This window comes from Protobothrops mucrosquamatus, unplaced genomic scaffold (assembly GCF_001527695.2).
Source record: "Protobothrops mucrosquamatus isolate PMUCROS unplaced genomic scaffold, P.Mucros_1.0 scaffold9, whole genome shotgun sequence".
In the NCBI taxonomy this organism is placed as follows: Eukaryota; Metazoa; Chordata; class Lepidosauria; order Squamata; family Viperidae; genus Protobothrops; species Protobothrops mucrosquamatus.
The window spans coordinates 631,141-659,111 of record NW_015386396.1 but is presented as its reverse complement, the minus strand read 5'-3'; the positions used below and the strand labels follow the sequence as shown (position 1 = coordinate 659,111).

General features: G+C 37.2%; 1 protein-coding gene across 1 annotated transcript in view; it reads right to left on the bottom strand.

Moving 5' to 3' along the window:
* The window catches only part of LOC107282578 (ATP-binding cassette sub-family A member 10), a 76,855-nt gene that overhangs the window by 38,584 nt on the left and 10,300 nt on the right, over positions 1–27,971 (bottom strand). The window contains exons 5-20 of the mRNA XM_029283035.1: positions 26,133–26,359; positions 23,929–24,067; positions 22,346–22,531; positions 21,889–22,021; positions 17,261–17,432; positions 15,634–15,692; positions 14,360–14,470; positions 13,688–13,863; positions 12,505–12,624; positions 11,981–12,119; positions 11,079–11,169; positions 8,824–8,963; positions 6,530–6,649; positions 6,083–6,266; positions 4,529–4,692; positions 2,165–2,292 (exon numbers count right to left, since the gene is read on the bottom strand). Coding sequence (XP_029138868.1) covers positions 2,165–2,292; positions 4,529–4,692; positions 6,083–6,266; positions 6,530–6,649; positions 8,824–8,963; positions 11,079–11,169; positions 11,981–12,119; positions 12,505–12,624; positions 13,688–13,863; positions 14,360–14,470; positions 15,634–15,692; positions 17,261–17,432; positions 21,889–22,021; positions 22,346–22,531; positions 23,929–24,067; positions 26,133–26,359 — 2,289 coding nt within the window. The remainder of the gene's footprint in view (positions 1–2,164; positions 2,293–4,528; positions 4,693–6,082; positions 6,267–6,529; positions 6,650–8,823; positions 8,964–11,078; positions 11,170–11,980; positions 12,120–12,504; positions 12,625–13,687; positions 13,864–14,359; positions 14,471–15,633; positions 15,693–17,260; positions 17,433–21,888; positions 22,022–22,345; positions 22,532–23,928; positions 24,068–26,132; positions 26,360–27,971) is intronic.

The following is a 27,971-nucleotide window of genomic DNA, read 5'->3' as shown; positions in this document are numbered from 1 at the left end:
AAAAGGTCGCAACTGGTGAATCAGGCGGACCTGATAAAACGCCCCCCTGGTCACGGCCGACAAATGGTCTTCCAATGTCAGCCGTGGATCCAGGAGGACTCCCAAGTTGCGGGCCCTCTCTGAGGGGGCCAAAATTTCGCCCCCTATAGTCAGCGATGGAGTCAGCTGACTATGCCGAGGCGCCGGCAGCCACAGCCACAGCCACACAGCCACAGCCACAGCCACACAGCCGCAGCCACAGCCACACAGCCACTTTATACTTTTCTCCTTATGGCATATTAAAAATTTCAGTTTAGCAGCTACTCTGGCGATTCACTGTGGACCATATATTGTGGACCTCTGACATATGCATGCTATGTCTTAGGTATGTCCATCAATTAAAGCAGAACACAGCCATCCCACAGAATGTCATTAGAAATTTAATAAAGTTTTAAATTATTTTTTAGAATGGAAACCAAAAGTCTTGATCATTAAAAAAACCCACATTCTTAGCATAGTAAAATAAAAATTCATCATATTAAAAGAATTGAAATCTACTACATAACAACCTTCTTTGCATCTATACAATGTTATTTGCACTACTAGAAATGCTGTACACTTTTGATGAGAAGTTATTGTGTTTTTAGCATGTCTTCCTAATAGCTGTTTTACTTAAAAATATGCAAGCAAAGCAGAATACAGGCAAATGTATTCCTTCAAATAAACAATATATTTACAAAGCTAGGATCTAATTTCCAGAGAGCATTCAGGAATATCACCAATCCCCAGTTTCAGTTTCAGTCTATGTAGAAATATCTCTTATCAAATTCAAATGGCAAATCTATCTTCAAATTATTTGTGACCTCCCTTGAAGATGTTAAATTCCCTTTGTTATTAAATTCCAAAGAGATTTCCATCTATCAAGATATAACACTACTTTTATGGAAAGTAGTAAATTATAACATAGTTAGCATAGGGAATGCTAGTTTCATGCCGTGGGGTATTTTGCAGGGCTATAATTATTTAACTTGTTGGATTTTCCCCATTTTTCAGCCTTTCTCATTCAGATTCAATAACGGGCAGTCTTTTGCTTTCCAAATGCTGATCTCTATAAGGCCCATAAGTGTTATCACCAATGTTATGTTTTGCTTTGGAATTTATTTTTAAGGAGTAAAGAACAAAAAACAAAACTGAACTATCAGGGAAGGATTTCAAAACCCTCTTCAAATAATAGGAACAGCAACATCAGCAGGAGCAGGAACGGAGCAGAATAGAACAACAGAATAGAAAAGAATAGAATCATAGGGTTGGATGGGAAGTCTTATAATCCAACTCCTTGCTCATGGCAGGAGACCTTACATCATCCCGGACAAATGGTTGTCTAGTCTTTTCTTAAAAACCTCCAGCGATGGAGCATCCACAACTCCAGGAGGCAAGCTGTTCCATTAGTTAATTGTTCTCACTGTCAGGAAATTTCTCTTTAGTTTCAGGTCGGATTTCTCTTTAACACGCTTCTATCCATTGCTTCTTGTCCTACCCTCAAAAGCTCTGGAGAATAGGTTGGTCCTCTGTCACCCCTAATTCTTCTCTTTCTTAACTAGACATACCTAGTTCCCTTAACCTTAACTATCTCTTATCCTGCAGAGCCCTTATCATCTTAGTTGTCCTTTTCTGCACTCTTTCTAGGATCCCAGCATCTTTTTTGTATCATGGTGACCTGAACTGGACACAGTATTCCAAGTGTGGCCTCACTAGTGCAGTATAGAGTGGCACTATTTTTTTGTGATGTTGATGCTACAGTATCTGTCTGCTAATTCAGCCTAGGATGTATTGGCTTTTTTGGCAGCTGCAGCACACCACAGGCTCATACTTAACTGATGGTCCACGACCTAGATCCCTCTCAGTTGCTGCTGTTGAGCCAGGTACTCCCTACCCTATATCTGTGCATTTGATTTTTCCTGCCTAGGTTCAGGACCTTATCTTTTTGAAGGTATGCAACATTTGACTATTTGGCTATTCTCTTTTGGATCTGGGGTCCATTTTACATTATAGATGAAGAAGTAGTCTTTTCTCTTCTTTTCTGTTGCTATGACTCCACTGAATCAGCACATTGTTCATCTCTTCAGACAGTCATATTAGATTCCTTGGTCCATTCTCAAAAAGGAGGAAAAAAACTTATAGTTACCTTGTTTTCAAGGTCTACTTTTATGGCCCCATTGTGAACCAGCTGGTCACTGACTATGTTACCAGAGATGACGTCCATCAGGATGTTTTGACTCTTCAGTGCCTGGATAAAATTATCAATTTTTTCACCTGAAAAAGAAAAAAAAAGATAATATGAATTTGCAGGATAAACAAAGAAGCATCCAAACAATGAACAGTACAGAATTTAAATGAAATTATTGATTAGGATGGGAAACTATGGCCTCCAAACATTGCTGAATGAAATTTCTAAGCCAGTGTAATCCTCCTTAATGAAGCTTATATAAAGGTATAATTCTTACACACTGACTTTAAGATAATATAATTCAGCAGGTATTGTCTCAAGGAACTTAAATGTGCTGAGAGTGCCAATCATTATAAGAAGATCTAACACTTTAGAAGGAACAATTTTAGACAGGTTTTCTAGTTGTTCTTCAATTGGCCATACTGCTTAATACAATATTTTACGAATGATATATGCTGGCTTCCAAATGTCTTTTAAGAATAAGAGAGATTGCACAATTTGTTGCTTGAACTAACACTCCATTGTAGTATACCCATTTCCTGCCCCTTTTTATTTTTATTTGTCTTTTATAAACCAGCACCAAGGGGAGAGATTCCCAATTTGAAACTCATAAATCTTGGTACTTACTCACTGTAGATATTTTAAGCCAACAAGCTGCTGATTTCTAAATTGCTAAAACATGGTTGAAATAGTGCTGGATCAAAATGTCTCCTAGCTCAGCAAAGGAATGGGTAAGGAATCTCCTCTCAGATTTATTGTAGTGTACCTGAGCTAACTTTGTGCTATATTTCAGGTATCTTCTTGAAGTTTCAGTGTGCAACTCAACTTCTTTTTCACCTAGTCCCTTCTTTGTCTTTTTGTCCTTTTATCTCTTTGGCTGGTAGAAAGAGGTAAGATTTCCCAGCATAAATTACTTGTATTTCATCCTGATTTTCTCCAGTCAGATCACTTTAAAATAAGACTGTGCCCAAAGTTTTTAAAACTGGCATTATTTAGCAATACATTTGAAAAGAGATAGTTCCGCCTAGAATTCTGCTGTGTCTTTCTGAAGCTAGCTATAAAGAATCAGTAAGGCACAAATTGTCTCACAAATCTCTACCTTGTTCTTCAGCAGAATTAAGTTCAGCTAATAATAATAATAATAATAATAATAATAATAATAATAATAATAATAATAATAATAATAATAATAATAATAATAATAATAATAATAGTAAAGTTGGAAGGGATCTTAGAGGTCATCTAGTCCAACTCCCTGCTCAGGCAGATAACCCTATACCATTTCGGACAAATGGCTGTCCAGTCTCTTCTTAAAAACTTCCAGTGTTGAAGCATTCACCGCTTCTGGAGGCAGGTTGTTCCATTGGTTAATTGTTCTAACTGTCAGGAAGTTTCTCCTTAGTTCTAGGTTGCTTCTCTCTTTGGTTAGTTTCCATCTGTTGCTTCGTGTCCTGCCTTCAGGCACTTTGGAAAATAGCTTGACTCCCTCTTCTTTGTGGCAGTCCCTGAGATATTGGAAGACTGCTATCATGTCCCCCCTCGTCCTTCTCTTCATTAAACTAGACATACCCAATTCCAGCAGCCGTTCCTTATATGCTTTAGCCTCCAATCCCCTAATCATCTTTGTTGCTCTTCTCTGTACTCCCTCTAGAGTCTCAACATCTTTTTTACATCGCGGTGACCAAAACTGGATGCAGTATTCCAAGTGTGGCCTTACCAAGGCATTGTAAAGTAAGGTGACCAACCATCCTCCTTTAGGGAGGACAGTCCTCCTTTTGTAAGTTCTGTCCTCCCTCGAGAAGTGTCCTCCTACATGTCCTCCTTTTCGATATTTGAAGACTAATCTTCAGGGCTTTTTTTTTTTCCTTATAGAACACTCAGAACGGCGTTCTGGCACCTTTTTTTGATGTTTTTTTTTTCAACTTCTGCATGAGCTGTGCTACTCCCACTATTGGCTTTCGAAAGCCAATAGGAATTTCTGCTGAGCGCGCCAAAACACCCGGTTGGCAAACTTTGCACATGCAAGTTGTCTGTATTATTGTTGCAATGAATAAAATGTTTCTTTTATTTACAATATTTTTTCTTCAATTTATTTGTGTCCTCCTTTTCATTGTAAAAAAGTTGGTCACCTTATGTAAAGTGCTATTAACACTTCACGTGATCTTGATTCTATCCCTCTGTTAATGCAGCCTAGCACTGTGTCGGCCTTTTTGGCAGCTGCAGCACACTGTTGGCTCATATTTAGGTGATTGTCCACTAGGACTCCGAGGTCTCTCTCGCAGTTACTACTATTGAGCAATGTCTCAAATTCTGTATTCTTACCTGTATTATTAAGGACCAGAAGTCCTGATGTCCCTCTGAAAAACTCTTTCCCTGGCTCAAAATAAAGCCCAGGATGAATCTCTTCATATTGAAGATTCAACCAAACAGAGTAGCTGATCATTTGGGTAATATAAGGTGCTAACATAATTCCAGTAAGTAGCAGCCTAGGATAATTAAATATTGTTTAAGCATAGCAGAAAAGTGATGTCCGATCAATTTCATTCTATTGCATTTTAAAATTAGGCATTATAGAGCAGAAGCATTTGATAATTAAGGAAGTGTGTTATCAAAATTCTTGAAGGATTGGAGAGCAACTTCAATCTTCCATACAGACTCCTATTTATACCAAAGTTTTAAAATGTTTTTAAGAAGAAAAGTAGCTTTGTGGAAGTAGAAATGAAAGTATAAGTTTCCTACTTGTTGAGATCTCCTTTCTGTACTCTGCATATAGAATTGTTCAGGAAGCAGTAATTACAGTAATTCTAAAAATGTCTTTGGTCAGACCTATTCACACTACAGTAGTCTCCAGGGGAAACCCATTGAATGAATATTCTATTCATAATTAAGTACAGGTAGTCCTCGACTTAACAATCACAACTGAGCCCAAAATGTATGTTGTTAAGTGAGACGTCTGTTAAGTGAGTTTTGCCCCATTTTATGACCTTTCTTGTCACAGTTGTTAAATGAATCACTGCATTTGTCAAGTTAGTAACACGTTTGTTAAGTGAATCTGGTTTAGCCATTGACTTTGCTTGTCAGAAGGACATAAAAGGTGACCACATGATCTTGAGTCTGTTGCCAACTATTTAAATTTGATCACATGACCATGGGGATGCTGCAATGGTTGCAAGTGTGAAAAATGGTCCTAAGTCACTTTTTGTCAGTGATGTAACTTTGAACACTCACCAAATGAACAGTTGTAAGTCAAGGACTACCTGTATCTATATAATAAATGCTATATTTTCAAAATCCCAAAATGGTATTGTCTACCCAAGTGCTACTATGGCATTTCGGAGGTTTTGAAGTTATTTTATATCAACACAAAAGTTAATTTTCTAAATTGAAAAACAAAAAGAGAAACAACCAACAGATGGCATGGACAGGAATTGATCTGTTGTCATGGAAAGATTGAATGATGAAGCTATTGAAATTTCTGATTTTGGCAGAACTGAATGATCTTGTCTCACTCTGGATTTCCTTTAAATGGTTTCCTTCCCTGACAAGCAAGAAGAAGCAATATAAATATGCCAGCTCTAGCTGGAGTAGAATAAGTGCTGCCGTAGTTTGGAAATATGGCAAGGGGATGAAGCAGCTGGAATCACTGAATTAATGTCCCCTACCTGAGATCATTGTTCTCTTTCCACGCTTGGAGGGAGAAATGTGAAATATCATTATGTTCTCTTGGACTTTGTTCCTAAGCACTGTATAAAATCTGTTTTTTCTTCAGCTTATTCAAGGTTAACTGAGGCAAATTTACTCTATAATCACAGCCTATGATCTCGACTTCTTGCATTAAAGATAAAATTAATAAATCATTTTTAAAAAGGCACTCACAAGGTTCCCCAGATTTTGCTCTCTCTCTTGAGGTTTAGAAAGTGCATTCTTGCAACGGCATAAACTTGTTGTCTCCAGAGCTCTGTGCCTTTCATGGTCACCTTTCCCGTGTCTGAGAGCAACAGCTGATCCCGTTCCATTTCATCCTTTCCTGCCGCTTCCCATCCATGAAGGATTCCAAAATCTAAAACCATTTTGAAAGTCAAAACAATTCTCTTTATTTCAGCTGAAGGAAAATCTTCTTGTTTGCTCTTTCCTCTTCTCAACTCCTATTCTTCCTATTGGCTACAAACTCTGTTACCGAAAGATCAGTCTAGCAGCTTCCTTGGGTCTTCAGAAATGATAGAAGAAAACAATTAAAATCCCGCCCCATAGTTATCACTCCAAACACACAGTTTTCTCAGCAGGAAGACTGAAAATAATACAATATTGAAAACAATACTTTACCTTCTTCTTTCATGTTTTCATTTCCTTCTAGCTTCAAGAAGACATCTTCCAGAGTCGTCGTGGTAACTCCATAATTAATAAGTCCTAGGTCTGTCTGATGATCCATATCACTGAACAAATCTACACGTTGAGAAAGGGAAAACACATACCAAATTTATATATACTTTCAACTTAAAGAAAGGACACAAATACCCATTGGAATTTTGTGAAATTTCACTTAATTGAAAGAAAGTTAAATTTTAGATGAACTGTTCTTAAGGTTTGTTTTTAATTTTTTTACCTCCTTAGCCTATAACAGACCAGCTATAATCTGATTGAAAAGGTTAATCAATATATCCAAAGTAACACCATCTCCGAAACATAAAAACAATCTAATGAAGGCAAAGTTCATTTTAGAACTTTGGTTTATTTCACTCTATCTACAGAATCATTTTTTTTTTAAAAAAAATATACTATTCTTTATGTTTACAAAGCAACTGTAAATGAAAAGATAACTTTGTATCTTGAAAAACTGGAAATAACTACAAGAGGGGCAGTTTTGCCCAGGACAGAAAAAGAGATGAAAAATATAAAGAAAGTTTTTAATTTACTAATTAATGGAGAATAGTATTATATGATTATCTAAAAAGCAGCCTAATTTAATAAGAGATATACTGAATAATTTAGCACAGAAAATAATTTCATTAAAGGATTGTGAAACAAACATTAGGTAATATTTTGGCATTTTAAAAAGAAAAGCCATTGAAATCATTGTATTATTTAATATATTCATTGCCTCTAAAGCAGTGGTTCTCAACCTGTGGGTCGGGACCCCATTTGGGGTCGATCAACCATTTCATGGGGGTCGCCAAGCAAGGCTGTCCGCCATTTTTTTGTCTGCCATTTTTTCCCCTTTTCCAGCGGGTGCCTTACCTCCCTTGGGCTGGGCCAGCTGGTGGTCGGCCTGCTCCATCTCTGCCACTTGCCAGCTACGCCTCGGCCGGCGCAGGGGGCGGAACCACGCATGCGTGGCGCTCCCGGGCAGGGAAAGTCCTCGACTTACGACCGGTTTAGTCCTCGACTTATGACCGGTTTAGTCCTCGACTTACGACCAGTTGGGGTCGCGGCATTAAAAAGGTTGAGAACCACTGCTCTAAAGCAAATTTATGTTATTAGATCACTAAAAACAGTACAGTATTTGGAAGATATATATTAATTTAAACTGAGCCTGTGATGGAATACATTTTATTCCCTTTGAAAATTCAATTCAAGTCAATTCACTCTCTTTTTCTATTGCTTTCTTAGACTGTTAGGGAATTTGTCATTATTTGAGAGTGTACGTGATATAAATATATATGATGTAATGTTAATTGTCTAACAGTGAAATAAAATATTGTTATTTATAACCAAAGTATAAACTGATAAAAGAGCAAAAATATATTCTGACCACAAAAATTAAGTTGAATTCATCACATATTATAAATTAACCGCAACAATTTGCACTGCAATAAGGGTGAGAGCCTTTTATTTTCATAGGTCTTATTAATCAATGTTAGAATTGTGATCTCTCCATTTTACTCTCATTTAGTGATAATGACTTTTGTCTGTGAAAGATGTGTCTTATATTCTCTTTATTATAGAGCAGTGATGGCGAACCTTTTAGAGACTGAGTGCCCAAACTGCAACCCAAAATCCACTTATGCATCATCGGGTGCCGGGTGGGTGTGGCCCATTGGCTGGGTGTGGCCCATTGGGTGGGCGTGGCTGCGGTGGTAACAGCAGATTGGATGGGACTAAAAAGTTCAATCAATCAATTCCAACTTTGCAAGATCTTTTTTTTCCCCGCGAGAAGTTGAAATTGACTGATTGATTGAACCTTTTTTTTTTTGCACACGGCGGCGGAGGCCTAAAGTGAAAAGGTTTTATAAAACCCAGCTGAAGGCCTAGGACTGGGGCGACAGCACGCGTGCCCACAGAGAGGGTTCTGAGTGCCACCTCTGGCACCCGTGCCATAGGTTCGCCACCACTGTTATAGAGCAATTGATTAAATTATTTGGTTCTCTGTTTTCATGCGGTTAATCATATGAAATGTTAATTATAAACTTGATTTTTAAATGGTTTTTATGTTTTAATCTGTATGTTGGTCAAAGGATTGAACATAGGGTAATACAAAATTTCATCTGATTTGGTGGGAAAATAATATTAAACAACCTTTCTCTGTTGTCCAGGAAAGCATGGTTCATATGATTTCAACTGTTAGGGTTCTTTAGGAAACAGCAGTTAAATTCTTTTTATTTATACAGCTTGAAAATTACCTGAAAACTTATCCACATTTTGTAAGGGCAGGGTATAGCTCAGCTCATTTTCACGTTGTCCTGATTTTTTTGCAGCAGGGATGTGGTGTTTGACCAGTGATGTTATTCTCTCAAAGTTACAAAACTCATTTGTATGTATCCTATTCAAATTAAACAACACTTTAGGTCAACAGCAATGTCCAACTTATTTATTCAGAATATTCAATGAATCCTTCCAACTGAAAAACAGATTTCAGCTTATCTCATGCATTATAAACTTCCATAAAGCGACTTAGTGCTTAATACTAGAGCTGACTTGCTACAATTAAAACAATTTTTAAATAAAATAGGCTGTATCCTAGCTTACAGTTGCCTCACTAATGCACCTTCCTTCATATTTAATTAAAAAGATAGCATACATGTAAAAAAAACCCCTTCGTTTCCTTTCAAATGCATCTTTAAACAAGATTTGATTGGGGTATGTTGTGTCCTGAGCCTGCAGCAGCAGGCTCGGGACGTTGTCATGGTAATGGACTGCTGTAAGTTGCTTGGGACCAGACAAGCCGGCGCCAGCCTGCGCGCATGTGCAAGGCGCCAAGCGCGCCATTCTGTTGTATCTTTTTTACCCGGGCTTTTGCTGGTCGTTCAGTGAGCTGAGAGAGGCCTGCGAGCCTCAGAGTTGTGTCGGAGGAGAACAGGAGAGAATAAAGGTTCTGTTACTGACAACATGTCTGCCTCTCTTTCGCTGTTAAACCAAGGACTCAACAGGGTATATGTGATAAGAACTTCCTCAAAACATTTGGGAAATATGAAAGTAGAACATTAAACAACCTTGAAGGTAGGGTATATTAAAGTATATTTATATTGGAATTCAAAAATAGTGGATTCTTAAAATAATTTTAAATAATGATTCGTCTTCTTACATTAATTTTATAAGATGGGTAATCCAGCTGAATCAAGATATCCATAGTCCAGTATTTTGTTTCCCATAATAGCTAATCAAGGGCTTCTGGGAGTTTTGCAAGCAGAAGATGGGTGGTGTGAAACATTGTTCTTTTCACAATGGAATTTGGAGGCAATATTGAATGTTTAGAATTAATAGCTCGTAGTAGACCTTTTCTCCATGAATTCCTCCATTTCTTTTGTAAAGCCACCCAAATTAAGGGCCATCACCATATGTTATGATAATTAATGCCACAGATTAATGATGCACTATCTGTTCTAAAAATCTTTCCACCCACTTTCAGTCCTAGTGTTTTTGAAAGGATCAAACTTTTCCTGTCCATGCCCTTTCTGCCATTCATATTGTTATATCCCTGAGTTGCCTTTTTTCCAGTATAGAGCACTTTACATTCTAGCCAAATCTTACAACGAAGCTCAACACAGAGAAACATACACTTCTAGTTTCCCTCTTCTATACTCTTTCCAACTTAGTATTAAAGGTGCAAACATAACTATTTGGTCTGGCTCATCTAGTCATCTCCGACAGTGGCAACATCAATTGGCATCCTTAAGCAAGTAGACATTTGGTCTGCTGTTCTACAATAGACTTAGTTTTCAACATAATTTGACATAATTTCAAGGAAAGCCAGTAGTTAAGCTGTTGAACAGGGTGGGATAGAACTATATCCTCCTTGAATTTTGGAAGCTTACTAGATGACTTCAGGCCAGTCACTATCTAATCTTCCTCCCTGTTTTGGTGAAATCATGAAAGAAGGAATGCTTTGTAGGCCACATTAAACCCTTGAAGGAAAGATGGGCAATAAAGCTATCAAATAAATAAGCGAAACAGTTTTGTTCCTCAATCAAATTGAGCAGTTCTGTTTTGAATTCTTGCCTTCGTGAGGCCCTTCTGCATATTTCTGCCCACATTCAATTTATATGGTTAGCAGGAACTCCAAACTGCCTTTTCAAATGTGCTTCGCAGCCTCTTTCTTTCTTACTGTTCAAGCACACAGTGAAGTTTTCCCACAAATTTTAAATATATTTATCATTTCACTATTTTTATTCTTTATATGGTTTTATATTGGGTAGTTTTAAAAAGTTGTTTATTTGTTGCTTTTTAAATGTTACTTTTCTCCATCATTGAGATTCATTTTTTCATTTAGCTAAATTGCCTCAAGTGTCTGTATTTCAAAATGGAAAAGCAAGGTGTAAACCTGAAAAGAACAAATGAAAGACTGAAAGATTGGATTAAATATTCCAGCATAGAATTAACATTAAGCTTTTAAACTACAATGAAAAATAGATCCATAACACTGTCATATTACTAATACCTTAAATGATAGCCAAGCCCCCATTTTTTCTTCAAGAACAGAGATGAACCAACACACTGCAGCCTCCCATGTGAGATAATAGCTTTCCGGTCTTGAGAAAGAACAAACAAAAATTTATCTCATTTGATAATAAGAAGTTCTATTTGCCAAATTCAAACTATTAAACATATAGTTATTGGGGATTTAGTGGAATCAATGCAGTAAATAAAGCACTGGTTTGGTATAAAATATTCATAGTGACTAGCATATGAATTAGACCTAATTCTTACTGACATAAGAAAGGAGCAAACTAAAAGTAAAGTAGGCAAGCTAGCATGAACCTTTAAGGTAGGATGAGCCAACAGTGGCTAGAGTACTAACTTCTACATATCTACATCCAGATGTTTTTATTTGGAATTTCATGGAGATGGTAGAGGGAATAGAACCATAGAGGTGGAAGGGACTTTGGAGGTCTTCTAGTACTTTTTGGGTTGAATCCATCTGAGGGGGATGGGCAGTAATAAACAAACAAACAAAAAACAAACAAACAAATAAATATTACATCTTTCTACAGGATAGAACAATCCATATACAAGGAACAAGAAAGGAAGTAACAATCATGGATCTAAAAAGTCGCTAAAAGTAAAAGGTGAGTTCAATGGGCTTAGTGGGGAAGAGAGGCAATGCATGAAAATGCTGAAATTGACAGGAGAAGCAGACTGACGTGCAGTAATACATGTGATTGCATTTAAGAAGTTACATGGATCAACTGACTTAGTGCAATTCAATAAAAGACCTTTCTGATAGATGGGGACAGAAGGAGAAATAATGGTATTTGAAGAAATAAAATTACCATAAGTACTGTTTCTATAGTGTCTCTTTGTTCCTACATTCTAATCTGCTTCAGTATGAGGTCTGCTCACCAGAAAGGATATCAGCTTCATCCATGAACTGGGTAGTGAATAAAATGACTCGATCTGCTTTGCGTTCATTCAGGAGAGACCACACTTGGTGTCTAGAATATGGATCCAATCCAGCAGTTGGCTCATCTAATAGTAATACCTACAGTAGGCATTTGATTGCATATCTTAATTCAACACATTAAAACATCATTGTTGATGTCCAATTTCTCATTATGAAGACACAAGAATGTTGCAAAATTGTATGCCTTTTGAAATAACATTTAGAGGATTTTTTTTATAATAAAAAATAATGTCATTAAAATTATTGCAAATTTCACTTAACTTGCTAAAGTCAAGAAAATATTAGGAAAAGGGTTGAGAAGCTAAAGCTGAAAGAAAGGGAAACCATATCAGAATTAGGGATTTCCATGATTACTATCTATGCAAGTCATCAGTAAGGAGGAAAGCACTGCATTCATAAAAAAAAAAACCATACTTAATCGTGTAGGTACAATGAGTCTTTTTTTAACTAATAGTGGATTTACCTGTGGTTCCCCTAAAAATGTAATCCCAAGAGATAATTTTCGTTTTTGTCCACCACTTAAATGACTAGCTTGGGTGTTTTGAATGGCTTTGATGTCCAAGAGCGTCAACAATTTTTCAACCTATAAAATATATAAATTGCAATTATTTTGCACTTCTTACCTAGAAGCCCAGTCTCTTAACTGAATGAAAGAAATGGACAGGCAGTCCATATATTTTATATACTTAGTTCTTAATGTATGTTTGGGTCTTATTTCTGTTGCTGTTCATCTCTAAAACATTTTAAAATTTTGTTGACCATTTAGCTTGGCTGTTTTCAGTTGTATTGATTGCCCAACAGGTAAGTAATATTTCATTGTAAATCAATATCAAGCACTGAAAGTTGAATCTTTTGTACTTGTTCAGGCAGACCATATTCCTAAATTTTACATGGCCATAGTTTGTTCATCCTTTTCCTGAAGAAGCCAAATTATATTCTACTAACTTTTTGCACTTCAGAGTTCTCCTGGCTTCTTTTCCAAGGTTTTAAAAAAAGCTTTGGCTTATTCATCTTATTTTCATTGCTGTGGGAATGGCAGTCTTCCTATCAACTGGCTAACAAACCCTGATCCAATTGGCAGAGAAATGGTCTATTACAGGTTTTTTTTTCAAATAGTGCTTTGTGGAATTTGGGGTGGTAGACAAATTTAAAAAGCTTTAAATATCAAGGGGAAATGAACAAGCATGGGCAAAATCAGATGAATATTGTAGTTTAGAGAGATTTAGATACTTTTGTATAAGTAAAAGACAATGGGAGTATTTTTTAAAAAATACTACAAGATTTATGACAGCCAATAAATATAACAGCCAAAAAAATGGCTTAATTGATTAACTGCTTTAAATGAGCAGTTAATCAATTAAGTGTAGGAGTAGACGAGGCTGAGTCTGAGGAAGGGGTCAAACGCATCATAAGTCACATGTCCCTGCGCACCCGCAAGAGAACTAAATCCAGCCCACCTTGAATGCCTTCCTTATCTCCCACTCATTTCCCTTGGCTAAATACAATCAGTGGAGAATAATGTTATCAAATCTAAAGGAGAGGGGTTCTACAATGGAAGAAGTTTAAAAGGGAAAAATGTAGAACATAACTATCTGTGCAACACAAATCTGTGCAGGACAACAGAATATAACTGAATCCATTATTACCTCTTTTTCTACAGCATTGGATGGTATCCCTTTTATTTTAGCAAATGTCTTTAAGTTTTCTTTCACTGTTAAAAATTCAAACTGGATATTGAATTGTGGACAGATAGCACTTATTTCCCAAATCTTTTCCATGTGTTCCTTTTCACATATATTGTACGTGTATATGGATGCAAAACCTGTAAGCATTAGCAAAAAAAAAACCACATAGAGAATTTTCCAATTAAAGAGGCTGCTATTACTTTAGGATATGATGAATTAAAAGGCTGCTTTGCAAATGGGCTGGTCTGTTGTTTATCCAATTTATTATAATATATACTATTAATATATACTATTATTATACTATATACTGTCTTCCTAAGGCTAGCTTTAACCTTATTACTAAAGGGGATTGTAGCCCCCCCCCAAAAAAAAAACAAGGGCTGATCTGTATTACAGTCTGGGAGCTCTCCAGGATACCATGGAGAGGAAAAACTTTCTCCAGCTTCCCTGGAGATGATGATACTTCGCTAGAGAACAATAGCAGAAAGGGGCTATTGTTTTCCTGAGATACCATCATGAAAAACAGGAAATGGGACCAGATTGGACCTGATCAAATCCAACAGGGCTGCACTTTTCTAAACGTACTTTGAGATTGGGCTGGCGTTTGAATTCATTTTAAAGTTTGATTCTTACCATCAGATGGTTTGGAAAGTCCACTGAGAATGTTTAGCAATGTAGTTTTCCCAGATGCGCTATGACCAAGTATTGCAGTGATCTGACCTTCGTAAATATCCAAGGACAATCCTAATATATAAAGAAGTCAGGTTTGCTGTATATATTAAATGATACATTGAGGCATCTAATAGAAGAGATCATTCTGGCTTTGTTCACATACAGCTGTGGCACTACCCCAATATTAAGAATCCATGTTGTTCTTGGCAGAGCAGCTAAACCTGAGGGACTGTGTGGGACAAGAAACAAGTCACAGAGCAGTACAAAAGAATCTTGTTTTAGATCTTTGTGTCCTCCATTGATTTATTTTAGGATATGCAGTTCCTCTTCTGATTAGTGGGATCTTAAAACATTTTTCAGTTGTGTACAATTATCCTGTTCTGTTAATCAGTTCTAAAACCAAATGTTTTCCTGAAACTTATTCTTATATGACAGTATGTTATTTCTTTTCTCCATCCATCCTAAACTTGAATTCATTGTTTTGCATTTTAACAGTAAAGCACCTATTTCTTCACATTTTTTATCCTGAATTTTATAATTGTTACTGATTCTAGTGCCAGTTATTATTATTTTTTTGCTGGCATTCATGCAACCAGTTTTTTCCAGAACTTCCTATCAAGATAGGGGAGAAAATTAAAAATCAAGATGCCTTTTCTTTTTCAACCAGTGCCCAGGAAGCTGATGGAGAATGTGGAGATGAAGGTGTAAAAGCCCTGGAGATTGGTCTGAAAGATGACCTTTGAAAGTTACTTAAATGTAATTCTTAAATTTAAAGCATCTCAGTAAGCTTTCTCTAAGAAGGAGAACAGAAATGCCTATGTTAGGTTCTACCTTTTCACATGAGTCACACAATAGGTTGGAACACCCTCTTTGTCCCCCAGATCCCATATATTAATAAAATAATGTCAGTTTACTGTATCTCATGAATTGCTGGTATTTTGATCTCTGAGATATCATATGAGGTTAAACAAGAATTATAATATTTTATATATTTACTCTGTTTTCTTGCCAAACTTCTTATGAGATTTCATGTGAAGAACCTAAACATTTAATATAAATATGTAATCATTGTAAGTCGTGCCCATTTTATTAAAAAAAATGGTCTAACTTTGGAGGTTCAAGAAAGGTATTTACATATATTACAGATGCCCTACTTCCCATATGTTTTGTGCTATTTCTGTCGTATTTCATAGAATCAAAGCAATAATATATATTCTAAAGTGCAGGTATCTTACCTTTCAAAGCTTCTGTTTCTGTGCTTTTCATTTTATAAATTTTTTTAATGTTATTTAGTCTAAAAAATAGTGAAATAATTATTTGTCAGTACATTGTGAGATTCTTCTTACAAATTTCAGAATTATCCAAAATATCACTTTGAAATAGAATATTAATTTAGCATTCAATATGTCATAGTAAATGTTAGACAAGGGATGCATTTTCCTTTGGTATATGTCCAATAGACATAATAAAATAAACATAAAAATATAATATAAAAAAAATAAAAGACAATACAGATAGTCAGATTAGGAGAGGTTAGGAGAGCACATCTCTAAATGATGTGGTTGTAAAGCTTAACACCTGGACCATATGGGTCATTAAGTGAGGACCTCATATAATGTGATGAGGGAAGAGGGAATTTCATGCAAGCAGACCGGCGGACACTGAGGGTTGGCACTATAGAGCACAAGCGGATGGGGGGAAAAGCAGAGGGAATGCAAGCGACTTGTAACCTGCTACCAGCTTCCCATTGACTTTGTTTGTAAGAAACCATCGGGGAGGGTGGAAATGGCAATCATGTGATCTTGAGATGCTGCAACCATCATAATGGTTACCAAATGGCTGAATTGTGATGATGTGACTGCAGAGATGTTATAATAGCTGCAACTGCAAGGACCAGTCATAAGTCCCCCTCATTCAGCATTGTCACAACTTTGAATAGTTGCTGAATAGATGGCTATAAGCCAAAGACTACCTGTTGCAGCAGAAATGTATTTCTTATAGCAGGGCTTTTCAACCAGTGGTACGGGTACCACCTGTGGTACATTGGCACCTGGCAGGTGGTACGCAACCATCTCAGAAAAGTGGTAGTGGGGGAGGGGAATGAGCTGAACCGGTGGCAGCACGGAAAAGCCTGAGCGAGAGATGCCTGGAGCTGCAGGGCTGTCAGGGCTCAGCGGAAGCGCCAGGATCAGCACCAGGCTCCAGCTGGAGCTCAGCGCTGATCCTGGCGCTTCTGCTGAGCCCAGAAGAAGCGCTGATCAGCTGGAATGTTGCAGCATCTCCAGGGTCTTGTGATTTACATTCAGATGCTTGGCAACTGATTCATATTTATGACGGTCACAGTGTCCCAGAGTCATGTGAAGTGACCAAAACCTGCTGCAACCACCCAGCAGACGGGGAGAATAAAAATCAAACACCCCCCACCCCACCCCCGCTGCCAATCCTCAACAGAAATGCTCCCAACAATGAAAACCTCAGACAGGAGGAAGAGCACCGCCGGATGAGCAGGCAGGTGTCTTGCTTGACTGTGGCTTGGGGGGCACTTTTTTCAGTAACTTTGAACAGTCACTAAGCGAACTGTTGTAAGTCAAGTACTCCCTGTACTTCATCACTTTTTTCCTTTTTTTTTTTTTTTGGGTCATCAAGTTTTTGACACCTTGCTAGGTGACTGGTGGTACTCGGATATTGCCATATCCTAAAAGTGGTACAATGGGTGAAAAGGTTGAAAAGTCCTGTCTTATAGCATATTATTTTCTCCTTATGAATGAATCTCCCCCAATGTCCTCTGGGAGCAGAACCTACAAGTAAAGGAAATTTACAATACGCTCACAGTATTGAATGTCCACATTCAGTGTCTCTTACCTTATGGCTTCCTTCCCATCAAACTCAGGAGGCACAGGTTCAGCATTGTCACTGAAGATACTCCCATGACTCCCTTCGTTTGTAGGAACATCACCAGTATAGGGCCTTTTGGGTTTACACCAATAGGTCTTCTTCAAGAAAAACAATGGAGGATAAGGTACCCCATATTTGTCTAAAAAGTATTTTACAAACAGCAAGTTGTCATAAAGCCAAAATAACTGTAAATTCTTAATGTTTACATTGAACATGTAATAAAGTACAATGCTAGTCTTCATTGTTCTTTTGTAGTATTTTCTTAACTGTGAACCTGACAATAAAGTGAATAGATACAGTCAGTTCAGTTCCCTGCTTAATAAATCATAACCTACATCAAAACTAAAAAAAAAAGAGGGAAATAGACCAAAGCAACAAAACAGGAATAATAATTCATTTGAGAATTCTTGCTAATTTTGATACGTCATTGGCAGAGAAATCTGTATGTAGCGTTGGTAAAACTAAGGCTGGTAAACTACATTTTGTTTGTCTTTTGAGTCAGTTTTTTACTTCTGGCAACTGCCTGGACAAGTCCCTGCAGTTTTTTTGGCAAGAATTTCAGAAGTGATTTGCCCTTGCCTTTTTCCAAAGACTGGGACAAAGTGACTGGCTCAAGGTCACGCAGCTGGCTTCATGCTTAAAATGAGAGTAAAAATAATGATCTTCTGGTTTCTAAATAAATGCTTTAACCCAATGGTGGCGAACCTATGGCACGGGTGCCAGAGGCGGCACTCAGAGCCCTCTCTGTGGGCACGCATGCCGTCGCCCCAGTCCTAGGCCTTCAGCTGGGTTTTATAAAACCTTTTCGCTTTAGGCCTCCGCCGCCGTGTACACAAAAAAAAGGTTCAATCAATCAGTCAATTTCAACTTCTCGCGGGGAAAAAAAAAGATCTTGCAAAGTTGGAATTGATTGATTGAACTTTTTAGTCCCACCCAGTCTGCTGTTACCACTGCAGCCACGCCCACCGAATGGGCCACGCCCACCGAATGGGCCACGCCCACTCAGCACCCGACGATGCATAAGTGGGTTTTGGGTTGCAGTTTGGGCACTCGGTCTCTAAAAGGTTCGCCATCACTGTTTTAACCATGACACCAACCTAGCTCTTGGTTAACTTACCCTGTAAATTTTCTATATAACTAAAAAAGATTATGTGAAAGTCTTGGATTGAAGGAAGGGAGGTCAAACTCTAAGACCCCATCTGTAATGACTATGACATATGGAAGATTGCAACTTATATGTTACAGAACATTAAGTAATCATTAAAGTGAATGAAACAAAAATAGATATATTTCAAGTCTTTGAAACTAAGATAAAGGGAAATGACATAATAGATCTGAATAAAGGCAGCATACCTTTAGGAAAATGAAGACATGGTTTTAATTATGAATGAAAGAGCAAAGATCTGTGTCAGAAAGTAAAAATTGGTCATCTAGATCAGGGGTCCCCAACCTCAGGTCCGTGGACCAGTACTGGGCCCCGGCATGCCAGCAACCGGGCCACACAAAGAAGCAAAGCCCCATCTGCGCGATGCAGGCAGCACACAAAACCATGCACCATCTAGTCCGTGGAAAAACCTCTCTCCACGGAACCAGTCCATGGTGCCCAATAGGTTGGGGACCTCTGATTGTTGTGGTTGTGTATGAAAATAGGAATGCTCTTGTTGGTGATACTGACATTGCGTGTTTCAGTATGCTATAATAATGGAAAAACCAATATCAGGTTTGGGGAAAGTTATGTAGCATGCTGAGTGAATGAGATCCTGGGGAGGGAGGAACATTTTGTTAGATGATATGGGTGGACGAATAGAGAAAAGGATGAATAGTACAGTAGTGATCTAACTATTTGGCCCAATGAATGAAAGTGATGATTGTTTGATGTGCATCTATTTAGAAAAAAGATCTTGTTTTAACTATGTGTTCAAGTATAAGTCTATTCATGTGTACATGGGGCAAAAGAATGAATATAAATCTATAAGCATGATTCAATTGATTGTTATGATGAAGGACTGAAAGAATGAGTGAAGGATACAAAGATGAAGAGAGGTTCTGAATGTCAGACAATCATGTTTACAGTAATTATCAAATAATAATCCTGTGAAAAATGGATTTGGAGAAAAATAAAGTAGTGAAAGAAATGAAAATAAGGCAGAATGACTGCAGGGAGAGAATACTGTAGCTCAGTCTGCTTTGAAAAGTTATTTGAAGACAAATTAATCTCCCAAATGAGTAAATGGAAAGGATCATAAGAAAATGAAGCTTGAAATAATGTTACAAACTGCCACCAAAATGTATAATGTTAAGCTGATAGACACTGTGAATAAGGATGGTGAAAAGATGAAAGAAAAGAAGCAGTGGCTGACAAATAAAATACAAAAAAAAAAAGATTGCTGCAAAAAATTAAAATGAGAACAGGGCATTAAATGAGAAAAAATATTGACATTATTCTGATAATTAGTATTTTAAAAATATAGGAATGATATGGGAAATATGGGGATGATAGTGTATGTAAAAAGTAAAAAAATAAAATGAATACTATAAATGTTTGTATCTAAGAAAAAATGACAAATTTCAAGTGCTGTTAGAATGTTGAAAAATGGCAAAGTGTTTGGTAGAGATGGTGTAACTTAATAAATGTCACAACATGAATATGGTTTGCTTACAATTTATGTATAATATATATGTGAAGACAGCATGGATGTGAGAATGCTGATTGTCAAAAATGATGGCAAGACAGTGAAAAATGCTATAGTTTGTTAAAGGTGACTACCTAAGTGTCAGGAAGAATTCTGCCTGAAAGCATACAAGGACAATTAGGCTTTAGATCCTACTGTTTTTTTCAGTAGGACATGTAGATATGTATGAGTTTGAGAAAGAAGTTTAGAAATGTATGAGTTTGAGAAATCATTGTGGATCCCTAGTGATCACATAGATTTTTATCTAGGACAATCTGTCTCTAACTTGGTCTTGCCAATCTCTCAATAGTGTCATCACCATTATAATTGAGTTCATCCACCTTTCTGATGGCTGTTCTCTTTTCTCTTTTCTTTGACCTTTTCCAGAATTAGAATCGTTTTCACAAACTTAGGTCTTTGTGTAATGTATCCAAAGTAGGACAATATGAGTCTCATATTTATACCTCAAGTGAGTATTCTGAATTGATTTGTTTGTTGATCCATCTGTTTGTTTCGTTGCCTGTCTGTGGTATTTTTCAGGTCCTTTCTCTAATGCCAAAGTTCAAAAATGTTAATACTCTTCCTATCCTGCATCTTGAAAGTCCAAATTTCACTTCCATAGAACATCACAGGGAATAATATGGCTTATACAATTCTGATTATATACTATACAATATGCTTGTGGATTTAGAAGAAATTAGATTTAGAAGAAATAAATGATGTTAATAGGTGTGAATTATAGAATGGTTTGCATGAAGTGTGGATGATGGAATTAAAACATGATTGAGAATAAATGGGATGCTTGGCAAAAGGTTTAATACTGAGCAGGGAGCAAGAGTAAGAGGTATGATGTCCCCTTGGCTGATTTACACATTTTTAGCATTGTATAAGGGTTTATTATGGTATTGTTAATTGTGTTGGTTGGGATTGTGATGGACTTTGGTAAGGATGATTAAATTCTGTTGGCTGAGGACCCAAATATTTGTAGCGAGTGTTATGAAGAAACGCAGAATGAAAATTATAGTATCCAAGAGAAAGGCAGTTGTATTTCACAGGGAAAATGGAATGAACAATTGCAAGTACGTATAAATAGCAAATAAAACTGGTATGTGGGTGAATTTGTGTATCTTGGTAGAATATTTACTAAAAATAGGAACATGAATGGAAATATTTTAAGATGTGCAAATGCTGGTAGAAAAGTATTGGGTGGAATAATTCTGTTTGAAGATGTTTGTCAAGAGAAGCAGAAATCACTAAGTATATAAGCAGGTTTCTGCCAATTTTGTAGATGTAAGTGGGAGTTGAATATGTCAAGAGAAACATAAATGCAGTGCAAATGTGTTACTTAAGAACTGTGGTTGGTAAAACAAGAGATTAAAAGATCCAGAATAAATGGGTGCTGAATATTTGTGAATTGAACGCAAAGTGACTGATTTGTATGAAAGCAATGCATTGGAATTTTTGGTCATGTAGGGAAAATTAATGGGAATGGAATTGCAACACAAAAATGAGAAGCCAATGGAACTGATGAGCTCCACAAAATGACTGAGGTTTAGAAAACAAAAGGAAAGTTTTCCTTCTCTCTTGTCATCCACATTTAATTTCATTTGCTTACTCTACACCATTTCTGTGCTTTGCATAAAACTGGTTTCTTTAAAATGGGCTACAGGTCATACATGTATGCATGATATGTGAACAAGACTGTTGTATTTATGATTAAGTTGCCTGAAATTCAGATGAATTTCAGGCAACTTAATCTAAAGAAAAATATAATACTTGCTGTCTCAACTTTGTTATTTTTCCCCATTTTTCAGGCCAGTTACAGTTTATCCCTAATTCAAAAATGATGCTTTTGAGATAATGAAAAGCAACTTGCAGAAATGTTGTCTTCAAACTATAATATATTCACAGTAATATTCTTACCAGGCACAACCTTATCAAAATAGAAAGCCAGCAGCATGTATAAAAGGCTGTCAATAAGCAAGCAATAACCATATGGTTCGACCATTAAGTTGGTAAAATCAAAGGTGCTTCCATATTTTTGAAAATAGAGAACCTACAAAAAAAGAACAAAGGTTTTTTTGTGAATCAAATTTTCATAGGAAAGAACAAAGAATTGAAATGAAACTATTTAGTAAGTTAAACTATTGATCCGATTCTAACCCCCTTGAAATGGAAGCATGGGTCCCAGCAGTATGAAGGAAAGATTAGAATGGAATGCCATTTTGTGTCCATATTCAGTTTGCTAGGTATCCCTATCAAAATATCCTTGGAAGAGAAATACCTATGTCACCAAAGTGAGTGTCAAATGTGTTTCCTGTTAATTGCATCATGGTTAGGAAGATAGAATTTTGAAGTGAAATATTATTTGTCACTCTACCTTTGAAAGTCCAGCACCAAAAGCAAATGGGCAGAAGATGCTCAAAATCAACTCCAAACTTGGAGGTATCAACCTAATTGCTGTAGGTACGTTGAGGGCTCCCAAACAAAAAATGAAGATGAAAATTACAGAGCTAGTGATTCTGGGCTTCTTTAGGAGAGAGCTCAACATGAAACAGAAACATATCTGTGAAAGAAGAAATTGCCAGTTAGTAGGAAATACTTTCTCTACAAATATGCAAGATACAATAGAATGAGTAAAATATTGTTTTGTATTTATATGTAAATGTTGCACCCTACTTTAAAAACATAAATGGTTGCAATGGATATTTGCAGGTCAGGATTCAAGCTAAACTGAATTAATAAGAAGACAGTGCATAATGCCTTTCCATAGTATTTCCCAAAAAGTTATTATATCTCTAAACAAGAGAAGATGGAGTCCAATCACTGTAATAATGTAACATCCAAACTGTAAATGCTCAAGCTGAAGAGAGTAAAAAAAAAAATCAGCAGTGGAGAGAATTGAGTCCATTTGGCTTTAAGTGCTGAGGCATTCAGACAACATGAAAATACTGTGGGACCACAAATGCAACCTGGCACCTACTTTTGCTTCTCCTAATGCCATCCTGCTCAATAATTTTGAATAAGTATGTATTCAGCTTCCTTGCTCTGCCACTCAATACTGATGATTGAACTTTTTAACCTAGAACAATTCTTCTGGGCACTACCATCTCCATATTCCTCCTTCCTCTCTCAGATATTGACTCCATCTTTCTTCATCTTCCAGCTTCACCCACATTTCCCACACATTTGTTTTTCTCCTTCTTGCAATTCATCCAGTTCTTCCATCTTCCCCTCCATCTGGTCTACTTTCTCTGATCATTGAACAATTTGAAACCTTCGAATATTCCTCCATCTCCTTTTCCCCCTCCTTCTCACCTACACATTCTATCTTGCATTTATCATATACACATTTTTAACAGGAACATCCACACAGCATCTTTAATCTTCAGTCAAGTGATGCTCAGGGTACTTTTTCAAAAATAAGAAAGTAATAGGTTCTCTTTAACCAGCCCAAGCCAGTTTGCAGACTGTAATATTTGACATGAGCTGAAAATTCTGAATAATTGCCTGTGAAATATTTAATAGTTATCTAAACTTGAATTTATCAAGAAATGAATGACATAGTCATTTTTCAATATTATCTGGAAAGGTGCAGTTAGCTTATCAAATGACTGTCAATGAATACAAAATAGACAGGTATGCTTTTTCCTATCTTTCATCTAACCAAACAAAAGAACTTTCTGCTAAAGGAAATAATCTGTCCAGGTGTACTATCATTAAACTGGTATCTCCATGATCCCTCAAACTGTTTGTTTGAGTGCTTTATATTTGGGTGCTTTATTAAAAGGAGAGAATGCTTGAGAAATAAATGTTTTAATTTAATATTTAAATATTAAATTAAATAAAAAGTTCCTTCTTATTCTGGTCCAGAAACTGTCCTCCAGCAGAACAGAAATATTTATTCTAAATAGTGCATCAAACATATCACTTTAATTGAGAAAAGGAAAGTCCAAGACTTACAGATGAAATGCCATAAAGGAAAAGCAGGACAAATAATGTAGAATTGCTGCTTAGGTAAAAATATGTAGCTTTCAAACAAAATGTCAGCACCATGCTTAGAATTGTGATGTACATGGTGTACAGCAAACCCCAGGAGAGCCTATGAAGAAAAAGACATTGTTAACCTTCTTGGTAACATTTATTTGATTTTTCTCTACCTCCCCTAAATTATTTCTCCAGTTTAGTTCAATATTATGGTCCAAGCCTAAAGGAGAAAAACACTGATTGCAGGAGAGGGTTCTCTTGTTCAGTAAAACTGAAGCTCTTATCATTAAATGGCATTTGGCAGGCGTGTCATGTTAGGAAATGGAGCCCAGTATGAAGAAGAGTGGAGGCCTTCAATAGACTTTCCTTGTCTACACCAATTCCAGGAATGACAGAAAAATGAAATTATTATTATTTTATTTAAATTTATTGGCTGTCCAACACCAAGGAGCCAAGGATAACTCTTCCAAGCAAAGATAAAGCAGATGTCTCCCTCAACTCTTCCCAGATTGCCGAATCTTGGTAAAACAATGGCAGATGTAATCAAAAAATATCTGCATAAGGTAATATGTTTTGTGGGTCTTTTCCTTTTGCTACTCAGAGCAAGGACTTAAATGCTCTTCTTGACCTCTTTTGGCATCTATTTTGTTTAGAAAGAAGACTGACATCTTGGGCTGATTAAGGTAGTTGCTATAAGGCTCCTTACTCTCCATGGAATTATTTCTATGTTGAAGTCCTAGCTCAAATGTCTTTTTATTTTTGTACCATTTCCATTTTTCTCCATAGCTAATTCTCATTTAAAGAGCAGAGCTGTGGAGTAAAATCCATCTAGAATGCTATTGGGCTTGAATTCTGGTTCTGCCAAAATTGATCCAAGTGATCTAGAATAGGGCTTTTCAACCAGTGGTACGGGTACCACCTGTGGTACATTGGCACATGGCAGGTGGTATGCAACCATCCTAGAAAAGTGGTAGCAGGGGAGAGGAATGAGCTGAACCGGTGGCAACACCGCACAAGCCTGCACGAGAGATGGCTGGAGCTACAGGGCTGTCAGGGCTCAGCGGAAGTGCCAGGATCAGTGCCACTTTCCAGCTGATTAGCGCTTCTTCGGGACTGTCAGGGCTCAGTGGATCAGAGCCAGGCTCCAGCTGGAACTTGGCACTGATCCTGGATGTTTGTTTTTCTAATGAAATGCACCATATTTGTATTATTTGTTTATATGTTTAGTGAATGCAGAGATATATTTGAGAAATTAAAAGAGGTAGAAGCAGAATTAGAAGCAACAGGAAACCTTAGCAGACTCTTTGGTAGAGTTAGTTGCATAAAATACCAAAAAGAATGGGTGAGTTGAAAGGGAGAATTTTAAAGAGAAATGTTCACCTAGAGGAGGAGTAAGCCAACTGTAAACTTCATTAGATCCAATGAGTAACAGCTATGGGAGGACCCAGTTCATAATAAATCCATAAATTGAAGTTACCCTCTCAAATGCCTGCAATACCTTCTCTTCTGGCCAGTATTGGACATCCTTACCCTATGTAAGATAAAAGTCCTAACAATGATCTTTCCCACTGGCTGCCCCATTTGGAGGAATATCTTGCCTGAGGTAATGGTACCCCCAACTTATTGATCTTCAAGAAGGCTCTACTGTTTTTTTCTTAAATATATGAGTGCTAACAGTGGTAAGTTATACATAGGTTTTATTATTTATGATGGCTTTATGTTTAAAGACTTCAAACTTTCTCTTTTGTGGAAAAGTAAGCAACCTTGAGGCTTCAAAATAGGTAGAATACAGCTATTTCTGTAAATAAATAACACTATTTAGCATAAAAACAGACACAGTATGCTGTACATGTGATTGCAGTGCCCTTCAAAATTGGGTAATTCACCAAAGTATTTTGTAAAATTGCAAATGTGAGAATATTTAGTTATATTTAACTAAGTTGCAGAATGGCTAACCATTCTAACCTGTGGTGATGCCATCAGTCATATAAGTGTATTGAGGTTCAAAGGGAATAGAACTCAACATGGAGCTACTATTTACAGCACCAGCTCCATAATCAGAGCTTCGTTAAATTCTGTGCTGAGTTTTCCGGCTGGCATGGATTCATCCTCTTTCTTTCACATAAGAACCTGCTGGATCCAGCTGAGAAAAGGAGACTACAGCCAATTTCATAGCTCACCAGAACGCTGCATCTTGTAGTCCCATTGTCTTCATCACCTCTTTTAATTTCCGTTTCTCTCTTGAAAGAGTTAGTGCCAAGAAATACATAAATGGAGCAAAACATAGCGATAAGATCCAAAGGAACACACCATTTCCTAATTCAAATGCCATGGAAACAGAAGGAGATCTCATACGGATGCCATTAATAGAACTCATTTCTTCCCAAACAGAGTGATTGGTGATCCTCTAAAAGTAAAGACAAAAACATTTTTGAAATTACCGATAACTTTTTCCATAGGTGATTTGGCATGCTTTTTTGTGAGAAGGGTGGCTATACAATTTTGAGAGGGAAAGAGAGAGGCAGTCAGGCAGGCAGAATCTGATCCAGTAAGTAAATGCTGGGAAAAGCATCAGGCATCAGAAGGTCGTGTATACGAAGGGAGGCGCCCCACCTATACCTAGCTCCAAAGAAGGAAAGCCTTCTGATGCCATTTACATGGGTGGGAGGCGCAGGAGAGAGGCAATTACTGTCAAGAAATCGGCACCTAGAACATACTTAGTTACGTCCGGCCCTATGACGAGATCAAAGAGTCGCGCGCACACCCTGGCCAATCTATAAGAGGGACTCTCCCACTAGCCGGCATTGTAAGCCCTGATGATGTTGGCACATGCCGACGAAAGCTAGGCGTTTTTATTAGGTCTTTTAATATTAAATTATTTTATTGCACTCCCTGGTGCTCACGCTTATTTATTGGTTTATATATATATATATTTATTGGTATATATATATATATATATATATTTAAAGTCAATCAGATAAAAATAAAGAACTCTGGGATGTAAGGTAAAAGGCTTTTTTTATTAATTGCTGAGCTTTCGTTAACAATCTGTTAACATCATCAGAGCAAAGGGCTAAATGAGAAGGGGGAGTAAGCGCATAAATTTACATAACAGTTCAACAATGGTTGTAGTGAGGCATGTGCACATAGCGTGCTCAAGAAGCTCTTAAAGGGATAAAGCAGTCAGTCTCAAGACCATTTTCAAAAGTCGCGCCTGTCAGCTGTTCGGCGCGAGGTTCTTAGGGCTTCACGCTCAGTCTCGTGCCGGCTGGATTCCTTCTGTGAGGTGCAGCTTGGGGCTTTTTTTGCTCTGTCGTGTGCAGGAGCTGCGGGGTTGGATCTGTAGGGAGAGAAAGCAGATGCCTTCGTGGGGCATGTGAATGATTTGCCTGTCCTCGCTCCCCCTTTTTAGGAAGCTGTGAAATCGTCTCTGTTAAAGGAGCCAGCCTCTTGGATTGTATAGTTTCTTTGGTGTCGGGTTGCTCTGTGTGTGTGTTTCGTTGGGTACGGTCATTTGGAATGTTTGTGTGTGGTTGTTTGTCATGCTTATTAGTTATGGGTAGTTTTGTGGTGTTTGGGAATTGGGCTGTAATGTTTTGTTCCTTTGAATGTGATAAGTCATATTTCATTGCAGGGGGGAGTTTTGGTCTTGGTCTTAATATTCTGTTGTTACTTGGGTGTTGTGTGTGTATGTTTTGTTGTGTGTGAGTGTCTTGTGAGGTTGCAGGATTTGTGTTTTGGATGTTTGTGTCCTGGATGTTGTGGTCAGGGGGGTTGTTGTTTCTGTGTGTGAGAATATCAGAATGTGGTGTGTTGATTATGTAAGTTGTCATGGTTGTGTTAGAGTTATATTCTTTACTTAGGTTTGATGAAGAGGATTGTGTTGTAGAAAGGATATCTATTGTGTTGGTTTGGGGTTTGATAAGTGGGTGGGGTGGTGTTTTTGTGTTATTATTGGTTGGGTTGAAGTGTTTAGGTATTTTATGTTTTTGTAAATGTCTTTTTAGGGTTTGGTAAGG